This window comes from Cyprinodon tularosa, unplaced genomic scaffold (assembly GCF_016077235.1).
Source record: "Cyprinodon tularosa strain WSP-4 unplaced genomic scaffold, ASM1607723v1 ctg42, whole genome shotgun sequence".
Lineage (NCBI taxonomy): Eukaryota > Metazoa > Chordata > Actinopteri > Cyprinodontiformes > Cyprinodontidae > Cyprinodon > Cyprinodon tularosa.
The window spans coordinates 1,510,101-1,531,523 of record NW_024039141.1 but is presented as its reverse complement, the minus strand read 5'-3'; the positions used below and the strand labels follow the sequence as shown (position 1 = coordinate 1,531,523).

Sequence of the window (21,423 nt, the reverse complement as noted above, 5' to 3'; positions counted from 1 at the left end):
GCTTATTCTCGAATTACAGGAATGCTGATGAAGATTCTCAGTCATCCAGGTCATAGTCATTCCGTAAAAGTTCAAAAAATATCAACTGGACTTGGTTTCCAAGATTTGAAGACGTTTCGCCACCTCTCCAGGAAGCTTTGTCAATCCCCCCCCTTTAATTACAGGCTAACAATGGAACCAAACGACCCCTTCATCGGTTAGCATTTGCATGTTTCCAAGCGATACAAGGCTTTGTCTGTATAAGACTCAAACTCACTGCGGATCCAGACATTTGAATTGAGAAAGCTTCCTGGAGGGGAAGCGAAACGTCTTCAAATCTTGGAAACCAAGTCCAGTGGATATTTTTTGAACTTTTACTCAAAGAATTACATGATTATTAATTAAAAGAAACAGTTTCTCATTGTGGGTAAACATTCTCTCTGCAGTGGAAGGAAAATCCAACTCTCACAGAGAACGAGGTCCAGGCTTTAACTCTGAGACACCAAGCTAATGTGGAGATTGAGCTGAAGCGCAGGGAAGCCATTTATAGAGACGTCCTCACCAGGCAGCAAACGGTAAGAAACACTGATATAGATACTGTTTTGTAGCAGGTGGAGCTAAGGCCCACAGTTGAGAGAGCTTTAGAATAGCAACACTGGTTATAGTGTTCATAAAACAAAGTTCTGTCAAAAGTAGATTTTTAAGCAAAAAGGAACGTTGGAGATGCATGTCTTTAAGGTCAAGTTTGATAATTATTGGGTAGCCCAGGATTCACATCCTAAGAACACATCCACATTTGTCAGGTTACAAGCACAAACTTTAGAGTATTTTATTTGGTTTTGTGATTTAATCTTTGAACAAATCCATCTGCTGGTTTAAGAGAACATTAGAGAACAAATGGCATCGTAAAGACCAAGGAACGCAGGAGGGAAATTGGGAAGAAAGCTTTGAAAATGTTTAAAACAGAGTTGGGTTGTAAAGTAAGTTTTAACCTCTTAGGGCGTGCAGTTAAACCTGTTATCTGAAAACGGAAACGTTTTTTTTCGATGGAAAACCAACCATTCCGGCCGAGCTCTTAAACTGAGCAGCCAAAAGGCTCATGGTAACTGGAGGAGATCCAGTTCGGTTTATTAATTTATCGGCAATTCATAACCCATCATTTCAACGCACTTTAGAGAAACAATTAGACCATATCACACAGAGTGAATAAAGGTTTTCTATCTAAAGAAACTATGCTGATTGCATTGAGTTATTAACTTTGTAGAATTTGATCCTCCTAGATGAGCACGTAGCACCAGCAGACATTTGCTTGCAATATGTCATTGAATTTATCAGCAGTTTCTCTCAAAAAGCAGGCTGCCACAGTGGAGAGTAAAACTCCTGCATAACCAGGCTCAGTGTAAGCGGCCATCTTTGATGACAGACTTGGGGGTCAGAGAAAACTGAATCAAACACACAGATGGAACACAGAGGCAGTACGCCATAAATACTTTGTCAGAGAAGGTCATGGAAGCCTAGCTCCATAGTTGGATCTGTAGGACCTGAGATTCACTGCAGGATAGCGGGAATAGCGTATTATCTGATCCATCCCCGTTTTTATAATGTGGTAAATTCCCTCTTTAAAAATAAATCATGGCGATGTGCAGCTACTAATATGGACGTTTTCAGATTTGAACAAAGAACATCTCCACTACTCACTTGGGCACGCTCTTCTCTTTTTTTCTTTTTTTTTCTTCTTCTCTTATGCTACGTTTACACCAAAGGCATTGTGGGCATCAAAAACGCGCATACGCTGTATGGCCGGCGCTCTGGTTGTTTATCCGCTCTGTTCTGTAGCTTCAAGCTAGAGAGCAGCTTGGCTTTATTTACTTGACGAGCAGGAAAAATTGTTTTAACACATTATCAAGCGAGAAAGTCCCCCTCTAAACATCTTCTGTGAAGTCAGTTTATCAGGATTATGATCCTACTAAAATATGCAGTTCTTGTTCAATGCACCAGACCTCCATCATACCTCCAGGAGGCAGCGCTGGAAGCTCCCTGCTGCAGCCAGCCTGTGGGGGATTTCCCACTGCCATTGATAGCAGCTGGAAGTGATATTAAGAGTTTTTAAGGTTTGTGGTAAAAACTGCAAGTACCAGAATATACAATTGAATATTTTTCATCGGCAGGTTTTAACATTTCTAGTTAATTTGGGTATTTATAGGGCTGGGCGATATAGAAAAAAAGCTTATCGATAAAAAAAAAATGCATATTGATCGATATCGATAATTATTGAAAAGATTTGAAACCATATTTTATGTGCAGCTCTGCCTGGACTTTTTACAATATTGCTAAAAGATTTAATTTTAATAAAAAAACACAAACACAGACTTCAAATTAAATCTTTATTTAACCAACTTTTTTAACCATAACAGAATTGTTTTAAAGAAAAATAACTTAAGAGACCTGAGTTATGTTATTAAATACTGACAAAGCATAAACTAAAGTGACCAGAAAAGTGACCAAAATAAATATAACAAATAAATAAATGCCCCCCCACCGCCGCCGCCTCCCCCCGTTTCCTGCTTTAACCTGAGTTATTACTTTGAAGTTTCTGGTCCCTCAGCATTTTTATCTCAATTGTTAGAACTACGTGGGAAACTGCCCAGAACTGAAAATATATATATATTTTCCCGAAATTCCCGAAGATTCCTCGGAGGAGAGCCGCGCCGGGGCCTGCACAGCTCATAATTCTGTGGGTGTGAGCGGCTGACATGATAAAAAAAAAAAAAAAAGTTGGTTGTGTTATCAGACTTCGTTTTCACTGGTTCTCTACACATTTTACAGATGACTGTGGTTTGTTTTTTATCCGACTTGCCATGACCGAAATACTGCCAGACTGCCGAACTACAAAAACCCTTCTTTGAAACAATTTCCTCCGACTCTCCTTGCTGCGACATCTTCATGTGCTCTGTGTTGTGGTTTGAGAGGGCGGTGCTTGGTGACGGCATGCCTGGGTCCGCGCTTGTGATTGGTTGGGAGGAAGCAGTGACTAGCATAAACCTACATGCTAGGCTACAATGAGAAGGAAGGAAAACAGCGTTTCTTTTTTATCGAACTTTTATCGACCCTCTTTTTTTCTATTGCGCCACACGTCTATCGATCGATATACACTATATTGCCAAAAGTATTTGCTCACCCATCCAAATTATTGGAATCAGGTGTTCCAATCACTTCCATGGCCACAGGTGTATAAATTCAAGCACCTAGGCATGCAGACTGTTTTTACAAACATTTGTGAAAGAATGGGTCGCTCTCAGGAGCTCAGTGAATTCCAGCGTGGAACTGTGATAGGATGCCACCTGTGCAACAAATCCAGTCGTGAAATTTCCTCGCTCCTAAATATTCCACAGTCAACTGTCAGCTGTATTATAAGAAAATGGAAGTGTTTGGGAACGACAGCAACTCAGCCACGAAGTGGTAGGCCACGTAAACTGACGGAGCGGGGTCAGCGGATGCTGACGCGCATAGTGCGAAGAGGTCGCCAACTTTCTGCAGAGTCAATCACTACAGACCTCCAAACTTCATGTGGCCTTCAGATTAGCTCAAGAACAGTGCGCAGAGAGCTTCATGGAATGGGTTTCCATGGTCGAGCAGCTGCATCCAAGCCATACATCACCAAGTGCAATGCAAAGCGTCGGATGCGGTGGTGTAAAGCACGCCGCCACTGGACTCTAGAGCAGTGGAGACGCGTTCTCTGGAGTGACGAATCGCGCTTCTCCATCTGGCAATCTGATGGACGGGTCTGGGTTTGGCGGTTGCCAGGAGAACGGTACTTGTCTGACTGCATTGTGCCAAGTGTAAAGTTTGTTGGAGGGGGGATTATGGTGTGGGGTTGTTTTTCAGGAGCTGGGCTTGGCCCCTTAGTTCCAGTGAAAGGAACTCTGAATGCTTCAGCATCCCAAGACATTTTGGACAATTCCATGCTCCCAACTTTGTGGGAACAGTTTGGAGCTGGCCCCTTCCTCTTCCAACATGACTGTGCACCAGTGCACAAAGCAAGGTCCATAAAGACATGGATGACAGAGTCTGGTGTGGATGAACTTGACTGGCCTGCACAGAGTCCTGACCTCAACCCGATAGAACACCTTTGGGATGAATTAGAGCGGAGACTGAGAGCCAGGCCTTCTCGTCCAACATCAGTGTGCAACCTCACAAATGCGCTTCTGGAAGAATGGTCAAAAATTCCCATAAACACACTCCTAAACCTTGTGGACAGCCTTCCCAGAAGAGTTGAAGCTGTTCTAGCTGCAAAGGGTGGACCGACGTCATATTGAACCCTATGGATTAGGAACGGGATGTCACTTAAGCTCATATGTGAGTCAAGGCAGGTGAGCAAATACTTTTGGCAATATAGTGTATATCGTTATTGACTTATCGCCCAGCCCTAGGTATTTATAAACTTTTTTTTTCCATAGTTCGCAAAAAAAGTTTTAGTGAATCAATAACAATCAGTTGCTGACTTTGCATGTAAACCAGATGCTTTTTACGTCCCTAACGCAATACATTTTAATTTAATACGTTTTAATTTTGGGCTAGCAAACCAGTGGTTATCATATTTAATGTCTTTAACCTTAAAATATTCCAAATAGGGATCGCTATCCAAGATGCGCAAGTGCAGCATAAACATGAAATTCTGCCTTGTAGCAGAAAACGAAATGCATATGTATGCATTGATCTATGGTAATATATTAAGCTGCGTAGGTAACCTTAGAAGATTCTTCCTTGGAACATTTTCCATCCTAAAAAATATTTTCTTTCTTTACCCCAACAGTTAAATAAGAAAAAGCAATCAAACATTGGAAAGGGCAAGAGAAAGCAGCTGATGCAACAGCTAGAAAGACAAAAGATGGAAATGAAAGCAGCATATTAATCTGAGGTAAGATTAGCACAAAAAAGGCCTGTAGTCAATAACTAATAATCCCCCCAAAATTAATAAATCCTCTGACTCAAGCATATGAAGGGGTATTTCCCCCAAATTGCAAGTGAATTTCAGGCACTGCTCTGTCTAGAAACAGTTAAACAGATTACCTCTGACCCTGTTTTAAGTCATAGGAATGAAAGAGAGCACATTCTGTAAGTCACAAAGCTCACCAAATTTGCCGTCTTTAGGAGAGACACAGGACGTAACACTGAAAAACAGGCCCAGCTCTATTTACTGTGAATGGAGTTGTTGACAACAGAGGCCCAGCTGATTCTTCCCTCGAAGACGGTGTTACAGCTAAAGCAAGCGCAAGGCTAAATTAATATATGACGAGAAAAAACAGAACAAAGTTATAAGTCAAACTAATAATTCAGAATTGGTGAATAGAAGTGGAATTACGCACAGTGAGGAAAAGTGTTCCCTATTTCATCCAGCAGCCTAAGCCTATAGTAGCATAATTATAAAGTAGAAATAACTGAGTACCCTGAGGCACTCTTAACGATAAGCTTTATTAAAAAATTAATTAATTAAAAAAATAGTTTTAATACCTGGTCCTTAAAGTAGACCAATTAAAACTGGTGAGCCTGATAACCAAAAGATCTGCCTCATATTGGACTTTTAGAAATTCTTGGAACCACTAGTAACCTGCAGATTGAGAGTGAAGTGATTTGTTGGGAACATAAGAAACAAGCAGGTATCTTATTTAAGATGCATCCTAGTTTAGAGCTATATACTTGAGAGGTAGAATTTTAAATTGTATTCTAGATTTGAACGGAAGCCAATGAAGAGAAGCTAAAAAAAAAGGGGGAAATATGATCTTTTACTTTTATTTAACCTGCAACTGAAGGCTTTTCGTGTAGTTTGTGGACTTCCTAATAGTAAAGAATTACAAAAATCCTGCCTTGAACTATCCGATTTATGGATGAGTTTTATAATGTAACTTCACATTTTAGAAAACTGTTTAACATGAAATTTAACTGACCGGTCATGCTAAAAAATAAAACATATTTTACATTATTAACGGAGGCTAACCAAAAGGCATCTAGATGAAGTTTAAGAACAGCAAATTTGGTTTTGTCCTTCAGGTAAGTCTGTAATCTATGTAATGGGTTATGTTTATCAGCAAAATTGCGTTAATGAAACCCATGCTGTCTGATAAGTTTACTAATTGAAAGAATATATATATATAGAATATATATAGTGAAGAGAATCGGCCTAAGCACTGATGCTTATGGTCCTCCACAGGTAACACTTAAGCTTCTTTTCCAAAGAATTTTAGTTAATTTGAAGGTTTTGTCAAGCAAAAGTTTAATAACACCCTAAAATTATGCCACTCATGTCCCTGTACTAGTGGTATGTTAATGTTATCTAAAGTTGGGTTGGATATCAGAGGGAATACTTCCTTAGATCATTTTGTTGGGACTTCATCTAAAAAAATAATTTGCACAAGAGTTAAATGTTTCAAAGAATTTTAATTATTAATTGGCTTTAGAAGAATAGACAAATTGGACTGAAAGTTTGTAGCTACTCCTGCTACAGAATGTTGGGCAATGTGAAAATTGAAATCGCTAAAAGGATTTGACTCATTTATGCTAATAGACCTCTTGCTGCAGCCAGGTTTCTGTAAAGCTGTTTAAATTAGATCAATTATTAACAAACAAAGTCTTTGATGAGAAAGCTGTTGTGTTAAATGAAGCAAAAAATGTAAACAAATGTGGTTTGCTGGAGTCATGTTCATTTTATGAGATGATTTTCATCCTCTAGATTTTCTGATATTTTTGATTTTGGCTTTATGCAAATACCGTATCTCAATAAGGGTAAGCGTTCTTTAGTCAGACTTTGTTTCCTGGTCTTCACCCTGAGTTGTTAAGAGTTTGAAGGACACTTAAATTCATTAAACAATGACGTGGAAGAAAATGTCCAGCAGGGCAAATCTTATTGGCTGGCTTAACAAAAACAAGAGTTGTAGTTAAGAATGGCAAGAAAAAAGCCACAAGATGTCAAGTTTACGGCTTGGACAGCTCAAAGCAGACAGGTGTAAGAAGGGGCTTCAATCAGATGACACTAAAAGCTGAACATTTTGGTCTTTGTGGTGCAAAACTAACAGCACATCACTCTGAACACCATCTTTACTATGAGACATGGTAGTGGCAGTATTATCCTTTGATATAGGGAATCGGCATTGGGAAGCTGGTGAGTTGATCTGAACAAAGAATAAGAAAATAAAGGTGTAAAAGCGGTTCAGCTTGCTGCAAGACAGAATCCTGAATCTTTCTCTGGGGGTCTCAAGCTGATGAAGACTTGCAGTGAGGCTTGATTTATGCTTGACGCATCTGCGAGGTCTGCGTCATGAAGTTGCATAATTTTGAGCTTCCAAGCTCCTCCACATGGACAGAATTTACGCACCTAGGAAAATGTATCTACGCCAACAGATCTGCGTAAAACCTGGCAAGCGAGCAGCAGCACCTGCTGGCGAGAGGTTTGCACAAGTAAACATCTAGAGATACTGTGATTTAGCTCATAAATATCACCAACCAAATTATGTCGTCCAGTAACAGTCATTTGTTTCCAGGAGTTTTCCACAAAGAGCACAAAGCATAAATGCTGCAGACATTTACCCCATTTACACTACCCTTGAAAAACCGATCCATGCCGAGACCGGTCCGAGCTCTGATCAGTTAACCAGGCCGAGCTCGGTTCTGATGACCGTTTACACATCACGCTATCTCGGTTCCTCGACTCCTCGCCTCCTAGTGACGATCTGCGGTATTACTGTCAGTATTAAAGGAGGAAATAAAGCACAAGAAGGAGGGAATCAAGCAAATCAAAATGGCGGCGCGCGTCACATTCAGAAAGTTATGCTTGATTATTATTGCTGTACTTCGGTGTAATTGTTTAAATGACATTATTTAAAATGTTGCGTGGAGAAGATTTTGATTGTTGTTTATAGTTGAAGAAGAAGTCGTTCTTCTTCTTCTGTTTCTGGAGGGGTATTACCGCCAACTACTGGAATGGAGTGTGAATCAGGATGTGCAGCCAGACGGAGATGACGCGTTCTGCTCATGTGCTCTTGTTATCAGAGAACCGAGCCGAGCCCACCCCTGGAACTGGTCTGCAGTTAGTGCGGTCCGGTTGTGTCTAGCTCGGTTCAGTTCTGTTTGCTTTAAATTTAAACACGATAAGTTATCTCAGTTACTGAGCTTGGACCGGTTTTTCAAGGGTAGTGGAAATGGGGTAATTGTGGTTAACGGCTCATTTTCCACGTGGATTGTACATTCATCAAGCATAATGAGTCCTTAACTAAGCAAATTGATTCTGAATAGAAATGTATGCTGAACTTCTCACATTTATATTATGAAAAATTTTGTATAGACATGCTACACAAAATCCAACATAAAAAAAAAAATATGACTCAAGAGTTAAAAGTCCGTGACTCGTCGCATGTTGCAACCAGAATACTATGAACCGCATTTGGGCTTCTCTCATCTTCTTATATCTGTAAATTGAAACTGGGTGTTCTGTCTGTTTCCCCAGCTGATGATGTACGTACAGAAGCTGATCACCAACAGAAAGGTGCAGGAGCAACAACTGGCCATGGCCAACCAGGCCACCTACCTGAACCAGCTGGCCCTGCAGAACGGCATGATGGCAGGCGGGATGAACCAGATGAACCTGCTGGGGCTTTACCAGCGCCTCCACGGCATGGGCGGCAATCAGAGCGACGGCAAGAACCCGGGCCCCTCACAGGGCATGTAGGTCAGATCAGGGCCCTCCCTGATCCCACGAGTCGGCTATCTGGCCCCGCCCACCCCCACTGTCTGTGACAAACTTACTGTGAGACCACTGAAAGCTGTCTGCCGGGGGCCTCGGATCGAATAGTGTTGTGATTCACTGAGAGACAGTAAATATAATGTATACATGACTGTGTTTAAGGTTTGTTTAAAAGTTTGAGCGGGGGGAAGAGAGATGTAAATACCGCATTTATGTTATTCAAGTTCGGTAGAATCACTTTTTTATGTATTTAACAAACCTGTTTTACCCCCTCAATGCTGTTCAGCATTGTATTGTTTTCCCCTTCAAAAAGGGTTTCCGTGTTATTTAAACTCAGTTTTTATACAGTTTTGAATGCCTACCAACATCCAAGTGGGACCAGAACCATTGATTGCAGAACTACAAAACAAAACGAGCTCTGATATTGTTAATTGTTCCTCACCAATTACCTAACAAACTAGAACAGCTGCAAAGTCCTGCTTATTTCAGGAGGTAGAAGATGCTTAAAAAGGCAACAAAATAGGAAGAATATGGCCTTATATGGTTTCCTAAAAGAATCTCTGTAAAAATTTGACATTTTGTTGTGAATATTTTCTATTCCGCTTTTATGTGTTTACATTAGTCGTTGCTGGAAAAAAAAAATAAAAATAGGAAAAAAAGAAAAGCTTGTCATCCAGAACTGCCTGCCGGCTCCGATGACTTTTTTTGTAACATCATTCTTATTGTTACGTGTTGCCTAGCATAGCACTGCGTGTTCCTGCTCATTCATTGTTGGGGGTCGTTTTTTTTTTCCTGTTTTCACCTGCGTTGATTTCCCCCGGCGTCTCACGAAGCACAACCTTTCCAGCTCGGTCCATCGCTCCAAACCCGTGTTTGACGTTTTTAAATATCAATGTCTGTATAGACGGAGGAGGAGCGATCGACTGGAGTTCTTCTGGTTTTGGTCCAGTGCTTTGTGAGTCTGCCCCTGTTCCAAGACGACTTGTATTCTGCTTTGACACGTTCTTTCTTCTATGAGCTCAAATCGGTGTCGCCGTTCAGCAAAGTTGATGGTGGACTTTTGTCACCAACCCTGTTGATTTCTATGTTTGCACAAGCTGCGTTTTTATAAATGAAGTTGCTTTGCCCCTTATTGAAGAATGTTCTCACTTTAGCAGATACAAATATAATTTGCCATTCATTGACTGCTATAATCTTCATAAGTATTTAATATAACATTTAATAAAGTGACCAAAACAAGGAGAAATGTGTGGGAGTCTTGCTTATATACAGGGGCAGCTGTCTGCATATCTCCTGGAGGACTGTCTGGGTTGCAGTTTCAGTTCCTCCATCATCATTTCTGTTCTTCCTGTGTTTCATTTCTTTACAATTAAAAAAAGAAAAGTGAGAAAATTTATCAGATAACTGTTTTTGACTAATTACTGATTCTTGTATCTCTAGGTTTCCTTCATAACCTTTTAAAGTCCGGAACTTGCTCATATCACTTTCCAGGTTTAAATAAGTATCGAAAATAAACATGGAATGGTGTAAAAAATAAAAAGTGAATGAAATAGTGAAATTATTCCTCCAGATATTTAATTAAATTCTTTGTCTTTCAGTTACAATATTTTACATTAAACTGATAACAGATTTATTTTTAAAAGCCAGTTTCCTTCCTCTAGTCCAGCGTTAGTTCAGCATTAGAAGCTTGAATCTTTGTGAAGCTTTTTAGCTGAAATGTACAATGATTTTTAATGACCCTCGGAAACCCTGTATTAAGTCATTAAATTATTTTAATTAAGGCCTTAATTGGCATTAAAATTCATTAAATATAATTGTGGCATTAAAATAGCTTCAGAACAGAAGCTTGAGGTGGAGAAAAGGCTAGAGAATGGGGGGAAAAATGCAAATTTGAACCAAAGTGGTGCAAAAAGAACTCGGGACATGGCTGCAGCCTGTCCACGGTGAAGATATGACGAAGGATTTTGCAGAGCATTGAAAAGCATTAAATAAGAGTTACTCATTCATGTATAAACCCTGTAGTAATGAGATAAAGTAAGCTTAAAAACAAATGGTTCTGCAGAAATAAATGTTAGGAGTGTAATTTGAAAGCTCTTGCATCAAACACGCCCTACATCCTGACGCACTGTCCTCTAATGTGTCCAGCTCTCTCCTCCTGTCCATCTTTCATGTATTTTTCCCTTTCGCCCGGTATTGTTTTCATTTCTCGGTCTGCCAGGGTTTTCCCCCTGAATGTCTTTGACTTTTCCATTCCCTCCCCCCCCTGGGAGAGCTTGCTCTTGCAGTGTACTCATATCTGCCAGTAAAGGGAAACATTACAACTATTGCAGATGTTGAAATGTTGATCCCATCCTATCTCGGCCCGAGATCACCACCACCAGCTCAGGTCCGCGGCACAGAGGGCAGCTGCTTCTGTCCGTTTGGAATTTAAAAAAAAAGTAAATCTGCAGCATCTGAGAGGCCCCTGCTGTGAACAGCCAATCACCGGGGCTAATCCATGCTGATGTGTAAAGCCAATTAGAAGCTGGGATCCAGTTGCAATCTGATTTTGTACGCTGGATGTATCTCTGCCAAAGCTTGAGGAGACAGGAAGCCTGTGTGTATCGCTTCATAATATGAGTCTTACTATTGAGGGGTTTATGAGGGCAAACTAGCACGAAATTGAAACAGTTTTCCCCCCCTGGGAAACAATCGAGTGCATGTTCCTTTACTGACATTTAGTTTGATGTCTTTTAGCAGGAATAGGCATGTTTTTAATCTGGTATGACTTGTTACATTGCAGTGAGAGAAAGCTCAAAGGAACATCACAACCAGATGCCATTTATAGCACCAGATAACAAGGCTTCTACCACAGTATTGAACCCCCCCCCCCGAAAGGTGCAAACTTTGATTTCTGTATTTCCATTGCCTGGGTAAGTATGGGAAAATCTTTAGCATTCTCTTCAAGTAGAAATATGAGTCCTGGAAAGAGTTTGGGGCAAAAATACCTTTTGTCCCAGATGTTTCCTCCTACTTTTGGACATGGCTACCATAATGTCAGCTGTTCTTTAGCTCCAACTGAAAATCTTTAACAAATACAGACTTACCATCCTGGAAACCATTCATCTTTTACTTGTTAAATTTAATTTTCCCCTCACAGATTTCTTTTCTTTCGCTTCCGTGCTGCATTTGAAAAAAATGGCACTTAAAGGAAGCACAAAATGCTTCTTTCTAATTCTGATTTATTTATAAAGGCGAGATGGAAGTCTGCAATAGATCTGATAAATCTGCCCAGTCTCTTTTTTTTTTTTATTGAATAAACTGACCTTGACTGAGATGGCAGAAGCCTCCCGTTCTTTAGATGATGTCCACATGTCTTTGTCACCTGTATGCCTTAGGAGAGATCAATGACGTTTTCTCATCAATCTCTTGACCCTGTAATGCCAAATGTATCATATTTGATACATACAGTTTCTGAAATGTTTTGCGTCTGACACCTTTGCATAATTTAATGGTAAAAACTTTGCTCAAAATCCTATTGTACACAATCAGATATACCTGATAACAGCCAGTAGAAGACTACACAAAAAATAATCTTGACTTATCGCATAGTAATAAATTATTAATATCAATTAATAATATTCTTTTTACATATTTTGTTAAAAGGCCAAATAAGGACTTCAAACCAAAAATAAGGGATTTTCTGTTTTTTTTATTTTTTATTGGATCAGGCTTTAAAGGGTTAAGGAAGACGGTAACTTTTTTTCTCTTTAATAAATTAAATTATATTAATAAAAAAAGAGCATTTTGCATATATTATTGTTCTTTGTTTGGTTTCTAAATTAGTGTCATATTTTAAATGTGTAAACTAGTGCCTACATGAGATTTAATGCATTAAAATAATATTCTTGACCCAAAATAAAATGCATAGGAACCTTGAGATAACTGTCTGAAAATATGAAACAAACACTAAGTCATATATTATACATCTGGTTTTAATTGGTACATCACACTTTAATCCAAGCAAGAACGGCCTCTCACAATAAGTTCTCCAAAGCAGGACAATTTTATTGTCATGTTGCAGTTCTCCAATCTTTTTGTTTCCGTTTGCCTCATTTCAGTAGCAGTCCATTTGTCTTCACGTTCATTACAAAATAAACTCTGCAATAAATAAATATATAGATTTATACTTTATATGTAGAAAATAAATATATTGTACCTCTCATAAATAGGAACACCCATATGTACACCTCAGATGCTTGCATTTCTTTTTCTTTAATAATGTTCAAGGCACTCTGAACATTACAAGTCGCCAGCTCTGAACCAAATGTATCTGTTGCTCCTTTAAACCGCAGTTGGTGAAGTGCTTACGCCCCAAATTTACTCATTTAAATGAGATGTTTAGGTTGAGACCAGACCCTCAGCTGGGGCTTTGGATGTTTAGGTAAGTGCTTCATCAGTCCTACAGTCATGGCAGAGATGTTACCCTCATTTTCCATCTTTGACATTCGACTAGTAATAGTTTTTTATCTGCGTACAGATTTTAAAGTACCTGAATATACCAAACTAAGCAAGCCTAACCCTTCTTGTATGATATCAGAAATATCTGCAGCACTCCTGAATGGAACTTCCTGGAGGTCTCTTAGCCTCCAGGTTTAGTTTTTCAGGTTTGTGCTTTAAAATGCACACAAGGATCCCCCCTCTCTGTGTGCTGAAGAATGTCATTTAAGTCTCTACACAAAAATCAACCCCTTGCATCTTTTTTGACCTTTCTGGTTGACCCCAAACTGCTCAGTCCTCCACAGAGGAAGCATTTAGCTGAAGTCCAAAGCCGAGGCGGATGAGAGGCACCCAGGACCGAGTTTATCGTTTATGTCCTGGTCACATGACCTCGATGTGAGCTCAGGGGTAAACAGTTCTGCACACCATCCAGAATGTCCACGACACCTTCCCCCCTTCTCTAATCTTCCTCCTCTTCGTCCTTGTTTGTCTCTGGGACTCCAGTTGTAACCAGTTCTCCCAGTGGGAGCGCTGGTCACCTGTACTGGAACACGTCTCTGTACGCCTGAGGGATCTTCTCGATCTCCACCGGCCGAGGCAAGAAGTGGGTGAGTTTCTGGTGTTTCTTAGTCCTGCCGCCCTCCCTGGGCGAGCCGTCCTTGTTTAACGCCACATAGTAGAAGCGTCCCGTGTCTGTGTGCTTGTAGAGCGTGGAAGCATACGTGTTGTACCAGTTCTCCTCAAACTGCTCCCTGAACACGCATTCTGCTGTAAGCTTGCTCTGCAGGACACGAAACAAGAGGTTAGCTCATTAGGACGGACAAAAATGACCATCTATAGTTAAAATAGTTACTTCTTCCTGCTTTGATGTATTTTATTGAGATTTTATATGAAATTGATAAGTAAATGAAACAGATTTATGGTTTTTAGTGGCATTTTCCAAAAATGTTATAAGGAGAACATCTGTGAACATTAATTTTGAAGTTATGCCAAAGTTTTTAAATTGCGTTTATGTTTTAACTGGACCATGAATTTGCTTTCATTAAATTAGTTAAATATTAGCCCTGCCTGAATGTTACATTGTTCTGTAGGAAAGCAAAATATCCTCTCTGCGTCTCATTTCCCTTTTAATTAGCTTCACCAAGTATCCCTGTCTCTGCTGAAAAAAAGCCTTCCCACAGCATGATGCTGCCACCACCATCTTTTACTAGAAAGATTGTGATCCCATGGTACTGAATACCAAATGTCACACATTGAATCTAATTAACTCCTTCTTCTATAAAAGCTAGATGTTAGCTAAGCGCCGTCCTGTTGACAGATATGCCCACTAACGCTGTGGATCTGTGCACCTCCTCCAAAGTCTCCCTGAGCCTTTTCTTTGATCTGCATTATTTTTGGAACAATCGGAAGTGGAGCCATCTTCCTTTAATTTCCAGACTTGGGGAAAGAGCAAAGCTCAGAAAAAAAATGTTGGAGAAAAAAAATTTGGTGCGCTTTACAGATTTTTCTTTTTAATATGCATCATTCTTTGTAGCAGAAACTCAGAAAATCCCATTTACATGCAGTTGGTTGTAATGCCTTTAACAAGTATTCGTTTGACCTCGTTATGACTAAAGAGAGGAAGTCATTACATGCAGCTTTTCACTTTACTCGTCACTCCTCAGGCCTGCAGAGCTCTCTCTGGGGATGGCGAATCATTTTTCCGGATTGTTTTAGTGTTCACCGACAGAGCAACAAGAGCATGGCTGCAGGTTTAGCAGGTGAGCAGGCTGAGGAACATGACAGACATCAGGGCAGCCAGTTTCTCTATGCTGCCCTTCTTGCTTTTTACAACTCCGCACTTCTACAGGACTTTAGAAGCAGTCTCGATGATTGGCTCTCAGGCTGTGCTTGGCTGCTCTTTGCAGGAAGGCTGTTGTCTGTAAACACAGCCTAAAGGGCACATGACTGGGCCAGCTCCAGCCTGACACACACACACAAACATCTCATTGGATCAAAAAGCTCGCCAAGGTCTGGTGCATGTGAGGGCGGAAGCATCCCTCTACCTGTTCACCCCCCCCTCTAAAGAAAAAAAAATTCCACCTCCACTTCCTGGCCTCTGTTTTTCAGACAGACATGTCTAAATCTCCCCTTCTGTCAGTCAGGTGACTCAGTCAGGTGTGCAATTACTCCTCCAAACCATCATCCACCCACTACTCTCAGGGTCAACCCCCACCTCCCCAACCTCCCTGGATGCCAGACTACAATAACCTGCAGTAACAATATCTGCACTTCCAGCATAATGGCCTGCTTAAAAGTAGCCTCTTAAAAAGCTGAGAGCCAGGGCAGCCCCAAAGCAGGCCCCCAGGTATGGCCCCGGGACACCTGATACAGGATAACGCTGACATACTTCCCCTTCCATTGCTTTTATCTCCTCCCTTTCCCTATCTCTCTGTCTACAGGTATGTGTGATGAAGGAGGAAGTGCACAGAACAGGGAGGTGGAAGTTTGGACAAAATTAGACTGAGTGCAGACCTTTCTGTCTCTATGTGAAACTTTGGCATATAAAAAAAAAACAACACCAAAGGAAGACACTGGGTCTGTATCGTAAAGCTGTTTCTTCCTTGAACCCCTGCAGATAAAGAACAAGCATGAGGAGAAACACATGCTTGTTTTGTCTTGCTGTGGTTTTACCATCAGCTGCATGGGAGTGAAATAATAAAAAAAGCTATGTTTCCATTAAAAAAACTATTAGTCTTTAAAGCAACGACAAGAACATGGTGTATTATAAAACCATGCGGTTCATAGACAGCCTTGAAAGTCTAATGGATAAGGTTGAAAAACGAAATGAATATGGAAAAATATACTAGCTTAAATAATCCAGTTTACTATGTTTTTTATTTTTTGATGATTCTGATTTAAAACCAAAAAAATCATAGAAACCAAATTAATATTATTCAAATCAAGTATTTATGCTTTAAAATTGCCCTTAAGATACCAATAAATGGGAATACAAAATTCGGACATAGAAAAGGTTGAGGAAACCAGACAGCGATTTGGTTTGTATAAACTGAGCCCCTGTTTTTTATCCGTTAGTGGAGGAGTGAAAGGAACTCACCGATCCATAGAGCTCTCCTTTCTCATTCATGCCCAGGTAGAGTCCAGCATCCACCCCTCTGATGCTGACCAGCCCCACTGCCAGGCTGATGAATTCCAGGATACCTGCGGTCAAAAACACACACCAATAAATCAACAGAAGCCCACAGACTCACTGTAATAATTCAGGAGGCGGCCCAAACTTCTACAAGTTGTTTCTGTTCTGCACACTAAGCTGATGGTCTGATTGGAATTATTTAAATATTAATTGAGCTCATTAGTTTGGTTAATAGTTTATTGTAAATATGAACTAATCCTATGGCAACATTTTCGTATGAATTCAGCTCAATGTGTTGGTTAAGTTCGCCACAACCGTATTACTGGTATGTTTGAACTGTGTGTTTTAAATTAATATGTCAACCTTCTTAGTATAAGTTAAGAAACATTTTATGTTTCTGTTCAGATCAGGGGTCTTCAATGTTTTCCAGGCCAAGGACCCCAAACTCATGGCGAGATGGAACGGGGACCCCCTAATTATATATTGTATGAAATTGTGATATATCAAACTGCTCCTATAGTCACTCTATTACAGATAGAGTAATGTAATTAAAGTAATTTCTCCCTGGGATTATTAAAGTAATTCTGATTATGATTCCTGGTTGATGGGACAGGTGTTGTGAAGGAAACGGTGCCCAGCTTAAAAGAGCTCCTGTGTCGCTGAATGTGTGCATTGATGACTGAAAGACATCTTCTGCCTCCATTAATCTGTTTACTGCAGTGTGGTGAATTCATGTTGATGTTTATTTAAAGACATTTCAATTAGTGGAAAAAATTGCAGGGGGAATACTAAAAAAAAGTCTAATCAACCAAAACTTTCGCAGCCCCCATGCAGTAACTCCCTAGGGGTCACAGACCCCCTGTTGAAGACCTCCGGTTTAGAGATGACCAAACCTTTCAGCTTCTGGCCTTCAAATTGGTATCAGAGCCAAAGTATGATCCCAATCATTGGTTTGGTAAACAAACATTTCTACAGAATCAAATAGCGACGGATGTAATGATTATTACAAACAGCATGAACAACCAAAATAGTTGTTTTGTCTAATTTTAGTGATGCTGTAGGTTCTTTTAGCACTTCAACTACATGTTAATCATTTAGTTCAGTTTCTGAGGTGATTCTTAACACCCCATGCTTGTTGATCAAGGTCACGACCCCAACGTTGGTTATTTATGTTTTAGCTGGTTAAGGGACAATGCTAAAGTCATAGTTGCTAGCAAGGTTAGCTCTTAATCTTAACGTAGCTGTTACTAGCGAATGACAAATATTAGCTTTGATTGTTAGAAATAAAGGTTTATAAGCCAAAATTTCCAAAAAGTCTCTCATTATTTGGGTAAATGTGTTCCTATTAGCTGGTTTAGCGACAATGCTGATGCTTTAAGTCAATTGTGCAAGATGGGTTTTCAACCCTGAGTCTGTCACTGACGATGAATGATGAATTTTATCTGTGATTATCAGAGTCTGTTTTGCTGCTATGTTGTTGGAATACATAAAAAAAGACAGACATTGTTACTGTCTTTGTTACATTGTGCCTTAGCTGGTTTATAATAGTGCAAATTCTAAACTGAAACTAGCCTATTAAGATTGCTTTTTTAAAACAAAGAGATGACAATATTAATTAACATTATCAGCTAAGGTGTGGAAGTTATATAAGATATTAGAATAGATTTTACATTTAATGATTTAATCACAAACCAACTGCTTTCCTTTTTAACATTGGAGACTTACTAAGTGGCCATTTCTTAAAGGTATAGAGGACGATGTTTTATTTCCGGGTGGATCATCTAAATAATTGGTCCTCCTAATTGTCAGTCCACTATATAATCCCTGTTGTACGTGAAAAAGTAAGCTTGTATGAGCTAGGAGAACAGCACATTTTAAACAGGGCATGCACGAGAGGAAATGGGATTGTGCACGCTCTTGCACGTGCATTTTTGTTTTAAGTGGAGAGGGCAGGTCTTTTTAAAAATTCTCCACAATATCTTTAAAGCCAAACTTGCAAGATGTGTTTTCAACCCCAACTCAGTCACTGACAATGAATGATGCATTTTATCTGTGACTATCAGAGGGCATGTGTTGCTGCAAAGTTGTTGGAATAGATTTAGGAAAAAAACAAAAATGACAAATGTTACGATTTTGGCACCAATGTGCCTTAGCTGGTTTACACTAATGCTAAAACTAGTCAATTAAGTTTGCTTTTTAAAACTAAGAGATGACATTGTTAAAGAACATTACCAGCTAAGATGTGGAAGTTACATAAGATAAGAATAGATTTCACATTTAAATATTTAATCACAAACCAATTGCTTCTTTTCTTTCCTTTTCAACATTTGGAGACTATAAGGGGCCATTTCTTAGGGGGGCAAGAAGTAGTTTCTGGACTTAAAGTTCAATGATGCTAGATCAGAAGCAGAATAATTAAATAAATAAGAGTTCTGTATCATATTTAAAGTCAGTATTATTGTACATATTATATAGCTTAGGACATTCTGACTGATTTCTATGCCTTTGCACCACCTCTCCTTTAACTGCATCTTTTTGGTGCATCGTAATGACATGAGATCTTCTTTAGTCTGATGGATTTCCACTTAAATGAAGCTTGAGGATGGGTAGAGTGAAGTCTACTTCAAAGGCAGGAAAACAAGTGGTAAAATTAAAAGCCACTGGTTGTTGTGATGCGTTAGTCAGAGAGGATCCAGCTGGCTGCTATGCTTGGCAGATGCAGGCTCATCCAGCCACCTGGCCTCCATGTCCTCGACCTCATCAGATGCCAAAAGATGACAGAGATCATCCCTCTATTTTATTTTTTATTCTTTTTTTCTTTAAGAGAGTGTGTTTCATATCCCTCTAATCAAAGCCTCCTCTAGCTTGGCGCTCTGAGGACGACCTTGCATTTTCATTCCCTTTTTTTTTCTTTAACTTTAAGTGAAGCCAGACAGAGACAAGCACGCGGACCACCCATCCCCTGTAAAACACCGACTTGTTTTTTGGCTCAAGCATGAACATTAAACCGTAGCTTGAATTCCGCGGTGGTCACGGTTTAATTTGGAGTTATTCTGTCCCGCGGCGAGCGAGCCGCGCGGCCCGCACCTGTGACACATGCGGCGCCGGGACATGTGCGCGCCTCTTCCCTGTGACCCCAGCCCCTTTAAGCGCCCCTCATTTCACAGGTGACCCCCGAGCTGTGGCCTCGCGAGAAAACAACAGCTGTGGCTCCAAACATGTGGAGATAGTCTGCCTATTAACAGGCTCAATTTATCAGAAGGAGGGGACAGGCGCGCGCACGTCTTAGAGCTAGTTGCCCGAGGTGAGGTGCACGCGCACGCGCTCGCGTGTTTGCAGTGTTTTGAAACACCTGCACCAGGCGCGCACAATGTTTTCCTTCTTTTTCTTGGACAAAGCCGCGCGGCTCTTTCTTAGCTGCGCGCGGAAGGGACAGTGCGCACGAGCGAGTTCACCGGGGATGATGCGCCGCAGCAAAGAACCTTTCTCTGATTTGAAGATATGCTTTTTTTTTCTTTAAGAAATAAAACTATTAGATCCTCATATTTTCCAAAACTTTAGAAGGTTTTGAGCCTCTTTTCCCTTTATATGTATGAAAATCAATAAATATACAAGATGCCAGAAATTATAGTGACTGAGTAGATAATTAGCATTAAAAAAAACAACACTTTTTAAAATTGGATATTAACAGGGAAAAATAAATCTTCCTGACTCAAATAAGTCGCATCCCCTTTACATTCATTCTAAGACCTGAAGAAACTCACCAAATCTGCTGTGGTCCTGCCTTGTCCCATGCACTGTGCCGTTGGGGAATATCTCCAGCTGAAAGCCTGTCCTGCAGTAGAGCTGCCGCCGCCTTAGGATCCCCTTAAGGTGGCCAAAATCTGTGGGCGACCCCTGCTGCAGCCTGCCCTCAATCTGCCCCAGCCGCTCGCTCAGCCCCACCGGAGTCTCCGGCACGGGTGCGCTTACCAGCGCAGGGAAGGTCTGTAAATCCAAGTCGAGCGTCCCCAGCAAACTCCCGACCTCTGCCATCGTTTGCACAGCTGTCACATTAAGCGAAGGCATTTGAGATGTATGAGCAGCGAGATGCGGAGGGAGAAAAGTTTTACACACAAGTCCGGTCCATGCACCCAGGAAAAAAAAAGAGCGTCCCCTGCGCGCCGCGCTCCTCCAAACTCAGGGAAGTCCTCTCAGTTTATTGATAGTCCTTTGCTATAATCATGGGTTTAATATCTGTGTTTATCAAATGGAAAGACTCTAATATATACATACTCCCCACGCATTCTCACATTGGACACTGAGATTCAAGCCACGCCTGGCTGGCATCCCTTCTTACGCGCATCAGTTTGCTTTACTTAATCCTAACTTTCAGGCCAACATTTGCGATTGATGATGCAAATTAGATCAAAGATCTTTCAGGTATAAAGTTTTTTTTTTTTTCATGTTCCAGTTAATTTAATCCATGTGCAGAAAGGTCTCCAGAATGTATTGTCTTCCCTCTTTGTGGTTTTCCGCTGTCTGTTAAAACCGAAACGCCCTTCCAGTGGCAGAAAAATGTGGTAACACGCTGTGGTCCATTAAAGTGCGACGCAGATGTGAAGACTATCATGGTTAAAACACACATAGAACGACTGGCTTTATATATAAGCACTAACTTCAGTAGCCCCTCTTTAACCACTCAGGGTATTTTTTTTTCTATTTGGGCTTTTGGGTCAGAATCCTGAAAAAAAAAAAGAAAGTAAACATGCAAAAGTAACATTTACACTAAAGGGCTCTCAAAGAGCCCCCTGCACGCGCTCATACTAATCCAACCTCCTGCATGCACGTTTGAGGACCCAAGCAGTATAAGTTGGAGCTTTTCCTCGGACTGTTTTCCCCACCTCTTCACTGGAAGCAGGTGCTTTCTTACCCTCCGCACAAAGTTCGCAGTAAACTCCAGAAAACCAACAGCTTAAACCGCTGACATCTGCAAGGAGGGAGGGATGCAATCCAGACTGTGATGAAGAGCTGTATTTTTAGTCTTTGAAGAGATATCTCCCATGACTTTTAATCGTTTTTTAAGCTGTGAACTATCAAATTTAGAGCTCCCTGTTAA

General features: G+C 40.5%; 2 protein-coding genes across 3 annotated transcripts in view; one reads left to right on the top strand and one right to left on the bottom strand.

The window, feature by feature from the left end:
* The window catches only part of atrx (ATRX chromatin remodeler), a 55,800-nt gene extending 45,693 nt beyond the window's left edge, over window positions 1-10,107 (top strand). Inside the window, exons 33-34 of one of the 2 annotated variants that reach the window (XM_038299152.1) lie at window positions 426-554; window positions 8,477-10,107. In XM_038299152.1, coding sequence (XP_038155080.1) covers window positions 426-554; window positions 8,477-8,698 — 351 coding nt within the window. In that variant the 3' untranslated portion in view covers window positions 8,699-10,107. The remainder of the gene's footprint in view (window positions 1-425; window positions 555-8,476) is intronic. The other variant, XM_038299153.1, reaches the window with a different exon arrangement.
* Window positions 10,108-12,666: 2,559 nt separating this feature from the next.
* On the bottom strand, window positions 12,667-21,201 carry fgf16 (fibroblast growth factor 16). Its single transcript, XM_038299058.1, has 3 exons — window positions 20,090-21,201; window positions 16,290-16,393; window positions 12,667-13,973 (listed from the first exon to the last, which is right to left on the bottom strand). The coding sequence occupies exons 1-3, from the start codon at window positions 20,391-20,393 to the stop codon at window positions 13,728-13,730; spliced, it is 654 nt and encodes a 217-aa protein (XP_038154986.1). The 5' UTR covers window positions 20,394-21,201; the 3' UTR covers window positions 12,667-13,727.
* Between the last annotated feature and the right edge of the window lie 222 nt (window positions 21,202-21,423).